Here is a 20201-nt window from a genome sequence, read left to right on the forward strand (position 1 = left end):
AGCACTACAATGCTATCACTTGAGTACTGCTAAATTGAATTTTGTATTTAAATTCCAATTTATCCAAAATTTAAAGTAACATTGGCTATTTAACTTCACAGTGTTCAGAGCTGAAGATTCAAATACTCACAGACATCTTACTGAATTTGTTGGTTTGGACATTGAAATGGCTTTTAATTACCATTATCATGAAGTTATGGAAGAAATTGCTGATACTTTGGTGCAGATATTCAAAGGACTTCAAGAAAGGTAAAAGACATATTACATCTTAGATGGACCTAATTTCAAATCAGTTTGGTTCCTTTTTAAACAAAAGAATTCTTAAGTTGAAACAGTTTTTGTTTGATATTGATTGATTGATCGACAGGTAGGTATGCCAGTTCGATGATGCATTTAATTAGTCCTGTGCTTCAGAAGGACATTTTGGAAAAGGCCTCAAATTTACAATGATGGTCCCATAAGATTATGTCACGAGTCCCAGCTGCTCCACTTGTGATCCAGTTGCCTGCTGATGGGTGTGGAAAAGCAGCAGGTGATGGCCCAAGTCCTTGGTCCCCTGCACCCATGTGGGAGACCTGAAAGAAGCTCCTGACTCCTGGCTTCAGATCAGCTCACTTCTGGCTGTTGCAGCCACATGGGGAGTGAACCAGCGGATGGAAGATCTCTTCTGCCGCTACCTCTCTCTCTGTAACCCTTTGAAATGAATAAAATAAAAATCTTAAAAAAGATTGCCAAGATTCTAATGGGGTAAAAAAAAAATCTGGCCTTTAATTTAAAAATGTTCATCATAAAGATTTAGGAGATAAAATCTCAGATAAGAATTTTTTATTTTTTAAAAAAGGTTAATTTATTTGAAACGCAGAGTGTGTCAGAGACAGAGGTAGAGACAAAAAATGTGTGTGAGAGAGAGAGTGCACGTTTCCATCCACTGGTTTACTTCCCAAATGACTGTGATGGCCAAGGCTGCACCAGGCCAAAGCCACAAGCCAGGAACTCCATCTGAGTCTCGTACATGGGTGGCAGAAGCCCAGGTACTTGTGCTATCATTCATTGCCTTTCCAGGCTTATTAGCAGGTAGCTGACTTGGAAATGGAGCAGCCAAGACTCAAACTGGTACTCCAATAAATGATGCTGGCATCACAAATTTGGGCTTAATTCATTGCACTACAATACTGTCTCCATAAAGGAATTTTTAACTCATTTAATGCCCTTGTGGTTACAAAAACATGGGACTGTGAAGCGACATTAAATATTCTAAATATTTAAATTTCATTTCATAATAATTTTTTAACATTCTTCATGGTGCATATGCTGATTCAGAGAGTGATTTAGTATATTGCTACAATGACCTCTTGTGGAGGAACCATTTATCTCACATTTTAACTAAATCATTGTACAAATAGGTTCCAGACTGAAATCCAAATGGTGAATAAACAATTCCCCTGTGAGCCATTCAAATTTTTGGAGCCAACTTTAAGACTAGAGTATTGTGAAGCATTGGCTATGCTTAGAGAAGCTGGAGTTGAAATGGGAGATGAAGACGATCTGAGGTTTGTCTTTGTGGGTTTTGGTTTTTTATTTTTTTTAAAGTTTGGTAATTAGGCTTAAGAGATGAAAGAGTAGCCTTATTAGATGATTAGAGTACATGATTTTTATGTAGCTAATAAATTTAAATCCCGTTAATTTGGTATATAGTATGATGCCACTTTATATAATGAGTGTTCTGAAATAGAAATGTTTAATTTGATTTATGTAGGTTTCAATAACTTTGTTTCTAAGCACAATTTTTTCATTTTTCCCCCTCATATTTATAATCCTTGAAAGAAAACAGGAGTTTTCCTGTGATTTTTATCATCGAATATGTTTGTTCACTTTCTAATCAATGATATTATTTATAAAGAGTAAGCAGCAAACCAAATCCATCTCCACCCAGGATTAGGGCATAAAACTGTCAGTATCTCCAAAAGACTGAAAAATCACTGTTCTTTACTTGATATATAGTACAGTCTAAATTCAGTTCATATATATAACATATAATTTTGAAACAAGTTACATAATATAGTAAAGATTGAAAATTACTATCAAGTTATATTTCATTCAGGGATTTGTAGTGAAAATATTTAAGTCATCATATATATCATATATCTATATCATATATCTATATAAAAGGAGAAAAGGAGATTTTTCTCATTTTTTAGGATTCTTAAACAGATATTTCACTCATAACCCCTTATTTTTGTTAAACGGTGTATGTCCAAACACACATTTAAGCATCCCCTATATTGATAGATGACATTTTAAAACAAACAGTAAGTTTTGAAATTATTTTAAGTTGGACAATATTTTCTTAAATATTTTGAAAATCATTCTTAAAAAGTACAGGCTACCTCTTGGCTGCAGAAATTTAACATGTTTACATAAACACTATCACATTTTGAAAACTTAGAAATACAGATTTTTACTTTATAAACCTTTGATAAAGAGTAGCAAAAAGGAGAGACTGTTAGACTAGCCCAGATTGGTGTAGTGAACTTGAATTATGTGTAATAGTCAGAAATTATTTCATCTATGATATTTCTGAATCAATGAATTGCTAAATTTTATTTATGATTTTAAATATTTGGGTACAACCTACTCAGCACTAAGTCACTTTACTAGGAACATTTATAAGTGGTTTTCAGTAGTATTTGCCTTTTAAAAAGGGAATGAGATAGACACTGATGTGTTATGGCCAAATTTTTTATCTTTTGAGAACTTCAAGTGGAAGGGTTGCCATATTAAACTTAAAAGTCTTTAATCTTCAAACACATGATTCATGTTTCTTTTTCAGCACGCCAAATGAAAAACTGTTGGGTCGTTTGGTAAAGGAGAAGGTAGGACTCTTTTGTACATGTTGAGTTTCTTTTTCTGTATTTGAAATGTAACCTGGTGTTAAAGAACAGTTACAGGGGGAACTAATCTGAGAAATAATGTGATTCCAGAATAAATAAAAAACAAAGGGACAATATTTTAAAAGTTCTTAGAAAAACATTCAGACGGGCTCTACTTACTTTCACTCAATATTTGGTAGTTGTACTAAGTTATACAAGAGGTGTCTCAAAGTGATACTTGTGTCAGATTAGTTAAAAAGATATCAAAAATATTTGAAATTATTTAGATATAACTTCCCTGAGCACTCCTGCTATCTCATGAGATTTGAAGATGAGTGAGTTTCCTTTCTGCCTCATATGAAAGCTACTTTCCTGTCCTATTTTCTAATGGTGTAACTCCAAAGAGGATAAAAGGTAAAGTTGGTGTGGTAGTCTTTAAAAAACTGAGAATAATGTAAGGAATTGAAAAAGTCCTCGAGCTCCTCCTGCTGGTTGCACTTGAAATGGTTAAGGCAAATCTGAAACCAAACAGTAATGATTTTTTTATACCTTTAAAATGTTGTTTCAGCACATCCAATTCCAGTTTGTCTACCCTGTTCACATTCTCTCTAATCTCCAATTTTAGAAAAAAGATTTAGACTCAAGAAGAGTTAAAATATATTGAACTTTTTCATTAAATCTGGGTCTCAGTAGGTTTATCAAACATGTCATAATTTCATGTGATTGTTATTTCTATAGTGTTATTTTGGAAAAACACTACCCAATTTCATTTAAATATGTAAGCAAAGATTTAAACTGTTGCAAAAATATTTGTATTTTTAAAATATTAATACTATAAAGGATGTCATTTTTTCCCAAAAATATTTTATAGATTTAACATAGTTTCTATGAAACTCTAATGGATTTCAGATAACAGAACAATCATAAAATGCATCTGAAAGACTGGATGAGCTAGTATATAAAAAAATTAAAAGTATTTACCACAGCATAATTGACAGTAGGAGAGAAACTGGAACGAGATTACATGCCTAGAAAAATAAATATATGAATGAACTATGATTGAAAGTAAACAGCTCTTAAGATATTGGAAGAACTTGTAACATGGCAAAATACCATAGGATCAGTTGTTATTTGACAAAATATACTAATTATATATATAGTAACTATAGTAACTTTGATGAATAAAATGTAAATAAAAATAATTATCAAAATATTAGCCTTTTTATGTATTTTAAATGTATTTTAATTGCCTCTGTTCTTTTTATAGTATGATACGGATTTTTATATTCTTGATAAGTATCCATTGGCTGTAAGACCTTTTTATACAATGCCTGACCCAAGAAACCCTGTAAGTAATTTAATTTTAAATAACCTTTTTGGGGGAAGAAGAAAGATTTCCTTGTCACTACATCAGATTGTACAATGGGAATAATGGTTTTCATTAGTAATTTGCATTTCACTACTAACTTTGTTGTACATATTACTACTGTTGTCTGTCAGTACAGATCAAAGGATTTGTGGAGTTTTTATATTCTAGCAAATTAGTCCTGAAAATCTAAATAAAAATTAATTTTCCTGGGTCACTTTTTTGATTCATAAGGTAGAAAGATGATATAAAAGATAAATAGCACTACCAGATTTGCAGACTTTAGCAAATCATCCTGTCATTGATCTTCCACTAGGAATTCATTTTATGTCCTGGAAGTTAATATGAATAGTCTTTTGGCCTTTTACTATTTTTTCATCTTGCAGTGGCTCCCAAACTTTAGTGTGTGTCAGGATCACTTGGAGGACTTTCATAAAATTTTATATGTGTATTTATTCACCTATGTTTTTTATTTGAGAAGCAGAAAGAAAAAGAGAGCTCTCCCATCCCCTGCTTCACTCACCAAATGCCCACAGTGGCCTGAGCTGGGCCAAACCAAAGCTGGAGACAGAAACTCTTCCAGGTCTACCGTGTGGTTGACAGGGACTCACCTACTTGAGCCATTACCTGCTCTTTCCCAGAGTACTCATAAGCAGGGAAGTGAAATCCAAAGCAAAGACAGGACTTGTGGCATGTGGGTATCCAGACCAGTGTCTTAGCTACTGAGCCAGATACCTTCCCCACCTCTGGAGAACTTTTAAAACAAAACTTGCTAAACCTCATCTTCAAAGCTTCTGGTTGTTCTGGGGTAAGGACTGATAATTTGTATTTCTTACAAGTTCCAGGTACTACTGAAGCTTCTGGTCTAGGAATTATGCTTTGAGACCAGTGGAATTATTCAAAAACTAGGGAAGTAAGATAAAACTGCTATTATTAGGTACCTGATAGAGAACAGGTTAAGATTTGGTAAATCAATTTTCAGTTTACTTTGCTTAAATTTTTTTTAAATTTTATTAAAATGACAATTTAGGGGTGAGTTGGGCCTCTACCTGTGACACAGGCACCCCATATGAGTGCCCATTTAAGTCCCATCTACTCCACTTCCTACCCAGCTCCTTTCTAAAGTGCATGGGAAAGCAGCAGATGATGGCCAAGTGCTTGGGCCTCTGCCAACCACATGGAAGACTCCCAGATGTAGTTCCAAGTTCTTAGCACTAGGCTCTTGGCTTTGGCCTGGCCCAGTCCTAGCCATTGGAGCCATCTGAGGAGTAAACAAGCAGGTGGAAGATTTCTGTCTTTCCCACTCTCTCTGTAACTCTGCTTTTCAAGTAAATATACTTTTTAAAAATGACAGTTTGGAATCCCAAAAATCATAACGCAGTTAAAAACACTTCATGAGGCTGGTGCTGCGGCATAGCAGGTAAAGCTGCCTCCTACAGTGCTGGCATCCTATATGGGTGCCAGTTCGAGTCCGGGCTGCTCCTCTTCCAGTCCAGCTTTCTGCTATGGCCTGGGAAAGTAGTAGAAGATGGCCCAAACCCTTGGGCCCCTGCACTTGTGTGGGAGTCCCAGAAAGAAGTTCCTGGCTCCTGGCTTCGCATCAGCATAGCTCTAGCCATTGCGGCCAACTGGGGAGTGAACCAGTGGATGGAAGACTTCTCTCTCTCTCTCTCTCTCTCTCTCTCTCTGCCTCTCCTTCTCTCTGTGTAACTCTTTCAAATAAATAAATAAATAAATAAAAAAAACACTTAAGGCAGGCTTGCAAAAAAAAAACACTTCGTATGATAAAATAAGGATCAGCACTACTTCTTTACAAGTCAGATGTGTTACTTTTGTTATTGAAGGATATGAGAAAATGAGAGCACAAAATCTCTGACATGCGAGAAAGAAATTATGCAAGCTTTAGTAATTTCATTCTACTTTAGAGAAATAAATTATGTTCATTAAAGCAGGTTGCATCACTAATCCATGGAATAAATAGACTTGCTCTTCACTTAAGGTATTGTTTTCCCTATATATGTGTATAATGGAAATAGGATGATAGGCACTTGAAAAACGGTGTTCTTTTGTTTGTTTTTCCTGTAGAAACAGTCGAACTCTTACGATATGTTCATGAGAGGAGAAGAAATATTATCAGGAGCCCAAAGAATACATGATCCTCAGCTGCTGACAGAGAGAGCCTTGCATCATGGAATTGGTAACTACTTAAAATATATTTAGGAGCATGTGTCTTATGAAAATAACACATTATAAAAATTTTAAGGATTTCTCAAACAGTATTTTAACTTTCATTGAATTTTTTAAATAAAGTAATAAATTTTGTTCTGGATTGCTCTTTTGTAGATTTGGAGAAAATTAAGGCTTACATTGATTCCTTTCGCTTTGGAGCCCCTCCTCATGCTGGTGGAGGCATTGGTAAAATCCTTTTATTACTTATAAATAAGTCTTTAAGTGCTAAGTATAACACAAATTTGAAGTTTAAGAATTCTTTAAATAAAATAAGTTATGACTAAGGGAACGTTTGATTTTTGCAGGGATAGTTAACAACCAAAGTTGCATGTTCTAAAATATTACAAAATTCTAGCCATTGTTTTTGCTCAAGAGTTCAAAAACCAAAAGTCTTAAAAGTTGAGCATCCTGTTTCCTTTCTGCTACTATGAACTCACTTAGTATATCCCAGATTAAAACTGTGCCTCAAGTTAGCCCAAAGAGCTAAATGTTTTTGTTGAAACAACATTTCATTGGCTTTTAGCACCACATCTAGAGTGTATACAATACACTGCTCTGATGTAAAAAAAACTGGTAAATATTTATCTTACCAATGTGTACATAGCAAAGAATCAAAGAGAATTTTGCAGTTTTGTTGCAGTTTTTGCTTATAGTTTGTTAGAGGTTTTTTGTTGAATAGGTAATATACTTTAAAATTTTTCAAAATTAACAAGTATGGGAAAGTCTTTTATTCAAGTAGTACTGAGAAAACTGATACCACATGCAAGAAAAGTAAAATTGGATCCCTACCTCAAAAGATGGTCCAAGTCCTTTGGGCCTCTGTCACCCATGTGGGAGACCCCAGAAAAGCTCCTGGCTCAGCCCTTGCCATTGTAGCACGTTGGACAGTGAACCAGCAGATGAAAGTTTAAAAAAATTTACTCAAAATGGATCAAATACCTAAATATAAGATATAAAACAATGAACCTCTTCTTTTTTTTTTTTTTAAACAGGCAGAGTAGACAGTGAGAGAGACAGACAGAGAGAAGGGTCTTCCTTTGCCATTGTGAACCTCTTCTTAAAAGAGAACAGGGCAGAAGCTTCATAACATTTGATCTAGCAATGATTTATCAGATATGACATCAAAAGCACAGACAACACAAAAAGCAATTTGAATATTACATTTTTTTAAGTTTTGTGTATCAGAAGACAATGACAGTTACCAACAGACTGAGGAGGCAACAAATAGAATGGGAGAAAACATTTGCAAATGATGCATCTGAGAAGGGATTAATATCCACAATATAGAGAGAAATCCTAAAACAACAAAAATAATTTAATTTAAAAATGAGCAAAGAGTTGCAATAGACATTTCTTCAAAGAAGATACACCAGTGGCCAATAAGCACATGAAAAGATAGTCAACATCACCAGTTATTAAGGAAATACAAATTAAAACTACAATGATATAGCACCTCAAATCCAGTAAGATAGCTACTGTTTAACACACACAGAGATACAGTATTATTGACAATATGGAAAAATTGGAACCTTGGTATACTTTTAGTGGGGATATAAAATGTACAGCAGCAGTATGAACATTCCTCATAGAGTTAAAAATAGAATTAGTATATGATGCAGGAGTTCCACTTATGTGTATATACACAGAAGAAATGAAAACAGGGTCTCAGAAAAATATTTGTACAACTGTGTTCATAGAAGCATTCATTTCAGTAGCTAAAGCATGGAAAAAGTAACCCGACTGTTGATCAACACATGCATAGATAAGCAAAATGTGTTTCAATCTCCCTTATCTGAACTGTTTGAAACCAGAAATATTTTAGATTTTAGAGTTTTGGGAATTTTCGAACACCTCATAGACTTTACTGGACTAACATTCTTAATCCAAAAACCACAAATCCAAAACTTTTGGGTTTTTTTTAGATTTATTTATTTATTTGAAAGGCAGAGTTAGAAGCAGAGGCAGAGAGAGAGAGAGGACTTCCATCTGCTGGTTCACTCCCCAAATGGCTGCAATAGCCAAAGCTGGGCTGATCCAAAGCCAGGAGCCTGGAGCTTCTTCCAGGTCTCCCACATTGATATAGGGGCCCAAGGACTTAGGCCATCTTCTAGTGCTTTCCCAGGCAATGTCAGAGCTGCATTGTAAATTGAGCAGCCAGGACTCAAAACAGCACCCCTATGGGATGCCAGCACTACAGGTGGTAGCTTTAACTGCCACGCCACAGCACCGGCCCCAAAAAATCCAAAACTTTTGAACATCAACATGATATTCAAAAAGTATCAGATTGTGGAACATTTTTGGATTAGGATTAGGAATGTTCAAGCTATATTTTGGTGCAATGAAATGTTATTCAGCCTTTACAAAGGAAGGAGATTCTGACATATGCTACAATATGGATACACCTTTAGGACATTATGCTAAGTGAAATTAGCCAGTCACAAAAAAGCAAAATAATATAATTCTACTTATGGGAGGTACTTGTAGAAGCTGAGAGCTGTATGGTGGTTGTCAGGGCATGGAGAGAAGAGTAAGTGAAGTTATTGTTTAGTGAATATAGAATTTCAGTTCTGCAGTTGAAAAAGTTATGGCCTACCAAAAAACTGTTAGAACTAATAAATGAATTCAATAAAATTATAGGATGTAAAGTCAACATACAAATGTCAGTAACATTTCTATACATTAACAACAAACTATCCAAAAAGTAAATCAAGAAAATAATTCGGTATACAATAATATCAGTAAAATAAAATATTTAAGATTAAATTTAACCAGGGAAGTGAAAGCTCTTTCACTTCAGTGTACAGATATGTACACTGAAAAATGTTGATAAAAGAAGTTTAAATAAATGGAAAGAAGACATAAATAAATGGAAAGGTATCCTGTGTTTATGGATTAGAAAAATTAATATTGCTCAACTGGCCAAAGCATTCCACAGATTATTATATCCCTATCAAAATTTCAGTGAAATTTTTCATGGAAACAGGAAATCTTAAAATTCATATGGAACCACAACAGCTAAAGCAATCTTGAGCAAAAATAACAAATCATACCATCTGATTTCAAAATGTATCACAAAGGTATAGTAATGAAAACAGCATGGTACTAGCATAAAAAGAGACACATAGACCAGTGAGATGGAACAGAGATGCGAAATAAATCTATGTGTTTTTAGTCATTTGATCTTCAATAAAAGGTACCAACATCAAACATGGGAAAATGACAATCTGTTCAATAAATGATGTTGAGAAAACTGGAATAGCAGAAGAATGAAATTGAACCTTTAATTTATACCATATATAAAAAATGGTCTCAACACAGATTAAAGAACTAAATGTAAGACCTGAAACTGCAAAAGCAATAGAAGGAAATGTAAAGAAAAAGCCTCTTGAGTCTGTGTACTGTGGTGTAGCCAGTAAAAGTTGCCGTCTGCAGCACTGGCATCCCATCTGGGCACCGGTTCAAGTCCTGGCTGCTCCACTTCTGATCCAGCTCCCTGCTAATGCACCTGGGAAGGCAGTGAAACATGGCCCAAGTACTTGGGCCCCTGCACCCATTTGGAAGACCCAGAGGAAGCTCCTGGCTCCTGGCTTCAGGCTTCAGACAAGCCCAACTCTAGCTCTTACAGCCATTTGGGGAGTAAACCAGCAGATGGAAACTCACTCACTCTTGCCCTATAACTCTGCCTTTCACATAAATAAATTAATTTAAAAAAGAAAGAAGAAGAAACAGCTTCTTGACACCTGAGTAGACAAAGATTTGTTGCCTAGGCAACAAAAGCAGAAGTAGACAAATTGCATCAAAGTAAAAATCTATACAGCAAAGGAAACAATAGAATAAAGATACATTTTAGAGAATAGGAGAGATTATTTGCAAACCATATTTCTTATATGAGGTTAAGATCTAAACTATTATAAGGCACCTGTATAACTCAATAGCAAGAAAACAAATCACTCAATTAAAAAATGGACAGAGAACCTGATTAAATATTTCTCAAAATAAGACATATACAAGGTGACCAACAAGTAGTATATATATGAAAAAATGGTCAACATCACTAATCACCAGAAATGTAAATGAAAGCCATAACAAGATGTCACTTCACACCTGTTAGAATGTCTGTCATCAAAAAGACGAAATGTATAGTGGTGAGGTTGTGAGAAAAGGAACCTTTGAAAACAATTGGTGGAAATATAAGTGGTAGAGCCAATACAGAAAACAGTGTGGAAATTCCTCAAACATTTAAAAATAGAACTACCATATTATCTAGCAATCCCACTTCTGTGTATAAATCCAGAGGAAACAAAATCACTACCTTGTAAAGATAACAACCCCATTTCATTGTAGCATATGCCTACAATAGCCAGGACTGGGATGGTCTGAAATCAGGAGCTGAGGTCTCTCACATGGGTGGCAGGAACTCGATTGAGCACTGCTGCCTTCCAAAGTCTACATTAGCTGGAAGCAGGAAGCAGGAGCCAGGGTTCGGAATTAGACCCACTCACTCTGATATGTGATACATGCATCTTCACCACTAGGCTAAACTAACCTGTGCCCATAAGTTGTTGTAAAAAGTTGTAGAGGCTGGGGCCAGTGCTATGGTTCAATAGGTTAATTCGCCTGCGGCGCTGGCATCCCATTTGGGTGCTGGTTCAAGTCCCAGCTGCTCCTCTTCTCATCCAGCTCTTTGCTATGGCCTGGGAAAACAGCAAAAGATGGCCCAAGTGTTTTTGGGCCCCTGCACCTGTGTGGGAGGCCTGGAAGAAGCTTCTGTCTCCTGGCTATGGATTGGCTCAGTTCTGGCCATTGTGGCCATCTGGGGAGTGAACCAGTGGATGAAAGACCTCTCTCTCTCTCTCTCTCTGCCTCTCTTACTCTCTCTCTCTGTAACTCTACCTCTCAATAAATAAAAATATTTAAAAATAAAAATATTATAGATTTATCAAGATGGATAATAGTGACAGTTGTACAGTATTACAAATATATTTAATACCACCAATCTGTGTATCTAAAAATGGCTAGAATGGTAACTTTTAACAGTATTTTATCAGATCAAAATTTTTGAAGGAAAAATATGCAGAACAGTGTGCATTTACTTCATAACAGAAAACTTTCTAGTTTTCTGCTTTTATGAAAATAATCTTTGCATATACAAAACGATGTACACATATGCTTTTTAAAATATTGTAACACAAATTATAGAGTGTTACATAAACTATTCATTACTTTTAACCTAGTTAATAATTTATTGCTTATCAATAAAGAGCCTTCTTTCTTTTTTAGTCTATAAATAGAATCCACCATAATCTTGTTAACTAGCTTCCTGTTAGTGGATGTCTAGGTTTCTATTAGTCTTGGGTTATATTATAAAGGATGCTACATTGACTATAGAGTTTAAATTTTAATGGGAAAGTTAGAGCTATTTTCTCTTAGAGTATTGAGTAATGTGCAGTTTGAATAAACATTTTATAAACTTCTGTGATTTGATTGTGAAGAAGGAAGCTTTAATGATTATCAAAATAGAACCTATTTTTGATTAACATTTGAATGGAAGATGGGATTTTTTTTTTAATTTGTCTTAGGTCACTGTTATACAGGGCTCAAATTTTCATCTGATATCTTGATAAAGAGAGCAGTAGTGATGTTCTCTTTTAAAAGTCAGTACTATATAAAAACATTTTTGGAACTTGCCATCTTCGTGTGATGTAAGTTTTCTAAAATTTGAGTAAAGTAAATAGATAAAAATGCACATAAGAAGTTTCACTTGGTAGTTCTGCTTCTTGAGTAGTTTAATTCTTGTCAGTAGTACAGTATTTAAAAAAAAAAGATTTATTTATTTATTTGAAAGGCAGTGTTAGAGAGTCTATGGTCATACCACCCCAGTCTCATCTGATATCAGAAGCTAAGCAGGGTCAGGCTTGGTTAGTACTTGGATGGGAGAGAAATGGAGAGAGAGAGATCGAGATCTTCCACCTGCTGGTTCACTCCCCAAATGGCCGCCAAAGGCCAGAGCTGAGCCGATCCAAAGCGAGGAGCCAGGTGCCCCTTCCAGGCCTCCCATAATGAGGGCAGGGGCTCAAGCATTTGGGCCATCATCTGCTGCTTTCCCATGCCATAACAGAAAGCTGGATCAGTAGTGGAGCAGCCAGGACTCTAACCAGTGTCTGTATGGGATGCCAGCGCCACAGATGAAGGCTTAACGTATTATGCCACTGTGCCAGCCCCAATAGTCCAGTATTTAAATCACATGACAAAATTAGTTGCTTTTCTATACTCAAAACACTTACCTAGTATGATAATTAATCTGGAGCCCTTTATGCCAGGGACTACCTTGTGAAATGTCTTTAGAATCACAATAATATTTTGGTACTTCTATTAATAAACTTCCTCAAACATGGTTTTCATGGTTTTCACCTGGACTACATAATCACAGTCTGGTATCATTTAAAACTTACATGTTTACGCCGGCGCCGTGGCTCAATAGGCTAATCCTCCACCTTGCGGCGCCGGCACACCGGGTTCTAGTCCCGGTTGGGGCGCCGGATTCTGTCCCGGTTGCCCCTCTTCCAGGCCAGCTCTCTGCTATGGCCAGGGAGTGCAGTGGAGGATGGCCCAGGTGCTTGGGCCCTGCACCCCATGGGAGACCAGGAAAAGCACCTGGCTCCTGGCTCCTGCCAGGATCAGCGCGGTGCGCCGGCTGCAGCGGCGGCCATTGGAGGGTGAACCAACGGCAAAAGGAAGACCTTTCTCTCTCTGTCTCTCTCTCTCACTGTCCACTCTGCCTGTCAAAAAAAAAAAAAAAAAAAAAAAAAAAAAAAAAAAACCTTACATGTTTATGAAGTACTTTGATTCGACTTTCATTGTTTCATAGATTTTGTTCATTTATGTAGGATTTTGTCGTTCACATTTATGACTCCATGCCCCTTAAGGATATCCATTTAGTCTTTCCCATAGAGAACAGTATCTCTCTTTTTTAAGTCAATTCCCAAAACATTGCATTCTAAATAAACTCCAGTTACAGAAGATATTTTCCCTCCTAATAAGGAAATGTATTATCAAACAATGATATTGCGTTAGTTCTAAATACATAAAAATCCTGAGAGGTTTTCAGAAAAGAAATTGATGATCATTTTGTTTCCCCAGGGTTGGAACGAGTGACCATGCTGTTCTTGGGATTGCATAATGTTCGTCAGACATCCATGTTCCCTCGTGACCCAAAACGACTCACTCCTTAAAGAAAGTTATGCTTTTTATTCTTCTCAGTAACCTGCTACTGATCAGGCTATATCTTAGGTACTTGAAATACACCTTATAAAAATGTCTTATCTAAGTGCCAAGGGTTTTTTTGGATTAAATCAGTGTAAGTTAGTTTAAAAGAAAAGATTTTTTTATAACTTTTGACATTCTTTGGTAGGAAATGCTGGAACATTTTTAACAAGAAATTCATATGATTATGTTTAAAATTCATATTCTGTTACTATAGTAAACATTAACAAGAGTTTTAAGCAGTTAAAGTTTCTGCAAATTTTTTAATTTTTTATATTATGTTGGCCACAGCATTGTCTTACATTTTAAACATTTTAACTTATTTTTTAAAATTCTGACATTGAGATAAGAACAGTTGGAGAAGTATCTGATATTTTAATGTATTGACAGTCTCGTGAAAAATTAGGCCGAAAGTATGCTCAGAAATCATGTGAAGTAGGTGAAAATATTAGTTAGAAAATATTCAGTATGTTGTATTAATTGTTAAATTCTAAAACTGAATTTCAATAAAATTTTAAAGCTAATTATAGTTTGTGTAACTTTTGGCAGTCTGATTTTATAACTGGTTCTTGGGATTAATAATTTGGGAAAAGAAAATACATAACTGGTTTATGGAAGTACCTAAAAATAAATGAAAATTCACAGATTTTTAACATGTATTCATAGAAGATAAAAGTTAAAATGGGTGTAAGGATAGAGCTCTTAAAGCTCATGGCTTGGGTTGGTTAATAAAGTTCATTTCACATAGATTAAAAAATAGTGTCAAGCCGGCGCCGCAGCTCACTAGACTAATCCTCCACCTTGAGGCGCTGGCACACCGGGTTCTAGTCCCAGTCGGGGCACCGGATTCTGTCCCGGTTGCCCCTCTTCCAGGCCAGCTCTCTGCTGTGGCCAGGGAGTACAGTGGAGGATGGCCCAAGTCCTTGGGCCCTGCACCCCATGGGAGACCAGGATAAGTACCTGGCTCCTGCCATCAGATCAGTGCAGTGCACCAGCCACAGCGCACCAGCTGTGGCGGCCTTTGGAGGGTGAACCAACAGCAAAGGAAGACCTTTCTCTCTGTCTCTCTCTCTCTCTCACTGTCCACTCTGCCTGTCAAAAAAAATAGTGTCAGATGGGGCCAGTGTTGTGGCATGGCAGGTAAAGCCACCACCTGTGACACTGGTATCCCATGTGGATGCCAGTCTGAGTACTGGCTGCTCCACTTCCAGTCCAGCTCTCTGCTAATGTGCCTGTAAAAGCAATGGAGGATGGCCCTGGAGCTTGGGCCCTTTGGGAGGAAACTCCTAGCTCATGGCTTCAAAACACCTCTGGCCATGCAACCATCTGGGGAGTGAACCAGCGGGTGGAAGATCTCTCTGTCTCTGTCACTCCCTCTCTCTCTCGGTAAACTCTGCCTTTCAAATAAATAAATAAATCTTTAAAAAAATAGTGTTAGATTTTCTGTTTCATTCTGGTACTGGTACTTAGTGAATGCCACTAAAATGCATTTCCATCTTCCTCACCAAAAGGATTATAATTTTTTCCTCTGTGTTGTTGAATATATTGGTGCTAATTTTACAATGAACTACAAGTAATGGGCAGGAACACAACAATGTAATGCAGTTTTTTTCCTCTAAGAAAAGAAAAAATGACATCAGAAAAATAGGAGGATCTAGAAGGTAGGAAATTTACTTACCCTTGGACCATAAACATTTACCCATTTTTTTTTAATTCAAGTAAATATTATTATTTCAACATCTAGATTGTGAGCTCCTTGAAAATAAAGATTCAATTTTTCTTTCTTTTGTATCCTTCTGAGTATATTGAATAGATACCCCAGAAATACTTGATGAATTTAATCTACTCAAGAATAAAATGCACTCCACCTTATATTTTTATGTTTCTGTGTAATTCTCCGGCCCTGAAGTATTCAATTAGTGGCTCCAGAGCTACTCTTTTTTTTTTTTTTTAGAAAGCTTTTATTTAATAAATAAAATTTCATAGGTACAGCTTTAGGAATATAGTGGTTCTTTCCCCCATACCCTTCGTCCCACATCCTACTCCCTCTCCCATCCTTTTATTTATTTGAGTTACAGAGAGGGGGAGAGGTCTTTATCCTCTGGTTCACCCTCCAAATGGCTCCCAACAGCTGGGGCTGGGCCAGGACAAAGCCAGGAGCTTCTTCTGGGCTTCCTACTCAAGTGCAGGGACCCAAGGACTTGGACCATTTTCCACTGTTTTCCCAGGCGCATTAGCAGGGAGCTGGATCAGAAGTGGAGCAGCTGGGACATGAATCGGTGCCCATATGGGATGCTGACACTGCAAACAGTGACTTAACCCACCGTACCACAGTGCTGGCCCCTATTGGGTCTTTTTTATTAGCTAATTTTTTTGCTCATGGGATTTTCCTTTCTTCTACTTCCTTGGGTATTGTTTTTGTTTTTGAAAGACAGAGATCTTCCATGTGATGGTTCTCTCCCCAAATATCCATACCTGCTGGAGCTAGGCTAGGCCAAAGCCAGGAGCCTGGAACTTCATCCTGGGCTCCCCCATACACTGGCCAGGAACCAACTACTTGAGCTATTACCTGCTTCCTCCCAGGGTGTGTGCTATCAATAAGATGGATCCAAAGTAGAACCATGACATCATCCCAGGTATTCTGACGTGGGATTAGGCATCCCAAGCAGTAATTCAACCTCTGAGCCAAATACCTGCCTGTATTTCAGGCTTCTTCCCTAGTTTACTAAGTTTTAGTTTTCTTCTTTCCCATTTTTTCTATATATTCATAAATTTAAACTGCTAAATTTAATCTAAGATACAGTTTGATTCATGTGACCTGAATCTCTGTATCAGATGTTTTAAGTTTGTTGGTAGAAACTAAAAACGTTTTTATATGCTTGTGCTTGAATTTGCTGGTTAAACAGGCCATACCATGTTACATATTTAAGAAATGTTTCCGGCCGGCGCCGCGGCTCACTAGGCTAATCCTCCGCCTTGCGGCGCCGGCACACCGGGTTCTAGTCCCGGTTGGGGCGCCGGATTCTGTCCCGGTTGCCCCTCTTCCAGGCCAGCTCTCTGCTGTGGCCAGGGAGTGCAGTGGAGGATGGCCCAGGTGCTTGGGCCCTGCACCCCATGGGAGACCAGGAAAAAGCACTTGGCTCCTGGCTCCTGCCATCGGATCAGCGCGGTGTGCCGGCCGCAGCGCGCCAGCTGCGGCGGCCATTGGAGGGTGAACCAACGGCAAAAGGAAGACCTTTCTCTCTGTCTCTCTCTCTCACTGTCCACTCTGCCTGTCAAAAAAATTAAAAAAAAAAGTTTCCAAATACATGTATTCTTAAAATTTATAGAAGGCATTGGACCTTCTGGTAAATGTTTTCCTAAATTGTTATCTAGTGGTTGAAATTATTTGCTAAGTTTTCATTTGCTATTGCTATTGTCAGTAAGCGATCTGAGACTTGCTCCCTCATTTCTCTATTCTAAGCCCGACTTTTCCCCTCATTTCTCTGTTCTCTTCGAGGTAGGAAACTAATTCTATTCTGAAAGACTCTCCAAGATGCACAATTTGATTTTTAGATCTTAAAAAAGGGATGGCTAACATTTTTCTATAGTATAGCCAAAATGAGAACTTAACTTATAATTTCACAGCTAGATTTACTTTGCTTGTGGGCACAGTAAACAGGCAAAATCTCCCTTTCAGACCAAACAAAAGGAAAGACTGGGCCGCCTCACAGGGCCTTAAAGCCCACCTGATTATTATCAGGCCCCTTCTGTCAGTTTCTATTTGCCTCTCAATCAGAAAACTTAATTGTGGCTTAGATAGCACCTTTCTTAGGTCCTCTAATAATGACTCTTTTGTTCTAGACCCTGTCTAGCCCACTTGGGGCCTCATTCCTTTGTAATCATAGCCTCTACTCATATCAATGGCTCTACTCCTGACCTGTGTGTATTGATGGTCCTCTGCCCCACTTAATGTTGTATGATTGTTCAGAATTTCTCTACAGACAAACCCCTCTGCCTGCAAAAGTTGAGTGGTTGGGATCAGCTTTAAACCACGTCCATCAAACAGTCTTCACAGGGGTCCAGAGATCCTCCTCATTTCCTCTCCTCTATGAAATCCTCTCATTACTTGGTTAATGCTACTCTTAGGATTGTTGGTTGCTATTCTCATGCTGTCTTTTATACTGCAGTGTCTGTTTAAGTATTTACAGGAGTTGATAATGGAATGAACCAAGGCCTTCAGCAACCCGGCGGTCAACCAAATGCTGCTACAGAGATATACTTGGCTTCCCACCCAGGAGACAGAGGCTTGAGACATCGCCCCGTGCCTGCAAAGAGTACCTCGTTGCCCCATATCAATGGAAAGTAGCTCTAAAGACAGAGCATCGTCCCTCTACCCCTCCTGGAATTAATGTAATCCCATACAACTGCTGCTTTAATAAAACAAAAGGGGGGAATGTTAGTAAAATGGCACAGTCTTGTCTATGGCACAATCTATGCCCTGACACCATCCTAGGCTCTAGCCCCTACCACCATTGCTGGAAGCCAGGTGGCCACATGGCCCAACCACCGGTGTCAGTCCCACCCCCATCCTAATGGGATTTGTTGCTCTTATTCCCTGCTTGCCCCCCACCCCCGGCAAAGTTTTAAAAGGACGTGTTCCTGAACACGTGTTTCTCTTTCTCTCCATCTGCTGACCTCTGTCTCTTTCTCTCTTACGCTGTCCTTCTCCCTCTTTTCCTTCTTCGCCCCATCCCTCTAGTCTGTCGGGTTTCCCCCAATAAACTCTTTCCCTTAAAAAAAAATTATTTATTTGAAAGAGTTACACAGAGAGAGGAGGAGAGGCAGAGAGATAGAAAGGTCTCCCATTCCTCTGGTTCACACCCCAAATGACCGCAGCAGCCAGAGCTGAGCTGATCAGGAGCCAGGAGCTTCCTCCAGGTCTCCCATGTGAGCGCAGAGGTCCAAGGAGTTGGTGATCTTTTAGTGCTTTCCCAGGCCATAGCAGAGAGCTGGATTGGAAGAGGAGCAGCCAGGACTCAAACCAGCACCCACAGGGGATGCTGGCGCTGCAGGCTGCAGCTTTAACCTGCTGAGCCACAGCGCTGGCCCCTCCATCTGTTCTTGAAGTTCTATTTGGATAAATATTGGGCCTGCCAACTATTCTCATATTTTTATCTTGGTGCTTGTTCTGGAAGAGTTCCTCAGTACTATCTTCTGATATATTTCTTTTTCAAATATGCATTCTCTAAAATTAATACCAATTGTTATATCTTTTAATTTTTTTGTCTTTAAAGATTTATTTATTTATTTGAAAAGCAATTAGAGAGGAGAGACAGAAAGAGAGAGAGATCTCCCATCTGCTGATTCACTCCCCAAATGGCCACAATGTCTGGGGATGGACCAGGTAGAAGCCAGGAGCCAGGGTCTCCCAGATTGGGGGTGGGGGGGCCCAAGGACCTGGGCCGTCTTATGCTGTTTTCCCAGGCCTTCAGTATGCAACTGGATCCAAAGCAAAGCAGCAGGGACTCAAAATGGCACAACCTGCTGTGCCACAACATTGGCCCAATTTTTTAATTTTAATGATTATATTCTTCATTTCTAATCTAATCAGTTCTTGTCTAATTTATGCCTGTTTTCATATATTCTTTGGTGGCAGTTAGGCCATCATTTATATCTATTCATAAACTCTTTATCAGATCAGACTCTTCTATAAAATGTTTGCCTATATCTTACCTCTTGTCTGTTCTTGCTGTGTGTTCATGTAGAAGGGATTATCACACATAAACTCAATGGGCATTTTGAGGTAGATGGTTATAGTATGAAAGAAAAAAATACCACTTAAACAGGTAGATGCTGTCTCCCACTGTAGTAGTTGTGTAATTGAAATTTGCAGTCACTGGGAGTAGCAGGCTCTATAGGAAGTTTTTTTCTTCAGCTGTTGCATAGATCAGCAAAGGGATCCACTAGGTTAAAGTCAATCCCAGTATCCTACATGGGTAGCAGGGACCCAATTACTTGAGCCATCACTGTTGCCTCCAAAAGTATGGAGGCATTAGCAAGAAACGAATGAAGAGTAAAGCCAGGGTTCAAACCCAGGCGCTCTGAAATGGGATGCAGTGTCCTAGCCAGTGTCTTAAATGCTAGGCCAAATGCCCATGCCCGTAGTTTTCTCTAATACACATTTTCCATGAACTTTTTGAAGTACCTCACATGTGTATTAGTCTTATGATAGAATATTAATTGGCCACTGAAAAGCACTGCAGACCATCCTTGGTTTGCACCGTGTGAGACCTAAAAATGACCATGCAGACCAAAATCATGTGAAGAGTATTAATATTCAAAGAGTAAAGTATGATCGTTCTATGATCTTGAAAATTTTTGTTAAACATTAAAAGCTTTCTGTTATAAAATTAGAAAATTTTAAAAAATAAAACTAATATTTAGTACACTATAATTTAAAACATAAATATTGAAAGTTAAAGTGATTTGTT

At 37.8% G+C, this 20201-nt stretch overlaps 1 protein-coding gene and 1 long non-coding RNA gene across 3 annotated transcripts in view; one reads left to right on the top strand and one right to left on the bottom strand.

The window, feature by feature from the left end:
• Window positions 1-14252, top strand: part of DARS1 (aspartyl-tRNA synthetase 1) — a 74019-nt gene extending 59767 nt beyond the window's left edge. For both annotated transcript variants that reach the window (XM_089329252.1, XM_089329253.1), the window contains exons 10-16: window positions 102-249; window positions 1404-1550; window positions 2831-2873; window positions 4138-4218; window positions 6322-6433; window positions 6580-6651; window positions 13606-14252. In XM_089329252.1, coding sequence (XP_089185378.1) covers window positions 102-249; window positions 1404-1550; window positions 2831-2873; window positions 4138-4218; window positions 6322-6433; window positions 6580-6651; window positions 13606-13697 — 695 coding nt within the window. In that variant the 3' untranslated portion in view covers window positions 13698-14252. The remainder of the gene's footprint in view (window positions 1-101; window positions 250-1403; window positions 1551-2830; window positions 2874-4137; window positions 4219-6321; window positions 6434-6579; window positions 6652-13605) is intronic.
• Window positions 10007-17024, bottom strand: LOC149127455 (uncharacterized). Its single transcript, XR_016231590.1, has 2 exons — window positions 13287-17024; window positions 10007-12912 (listed from the first exon to the last, which is right to left on the bottom strand). It is a non-coding gene; the product is annotated as an uncharacterized LOC149127455 (long non-coding RNA).
• Window positions 17025-20201: the final 3177 nt, after the last annotated feature.

Source organism: Oryctolagus cuniculus, chromosome 3 (assembly GCF_051225735.1).
Source record: "Oryctolagus cuniculus isolate XC-2025 breed Fujian yellow rabbit chromosome 3, ASM5122573v1, whole genome shotgun sequence".
Taxonomy (NCBI): domain Eukaryota; kingdom Metazoa; phylum Chordata; class Mammalia; order Lagomorpha; family Leporidae; genus Oryctolagus; species Oryctolagus cuniculus.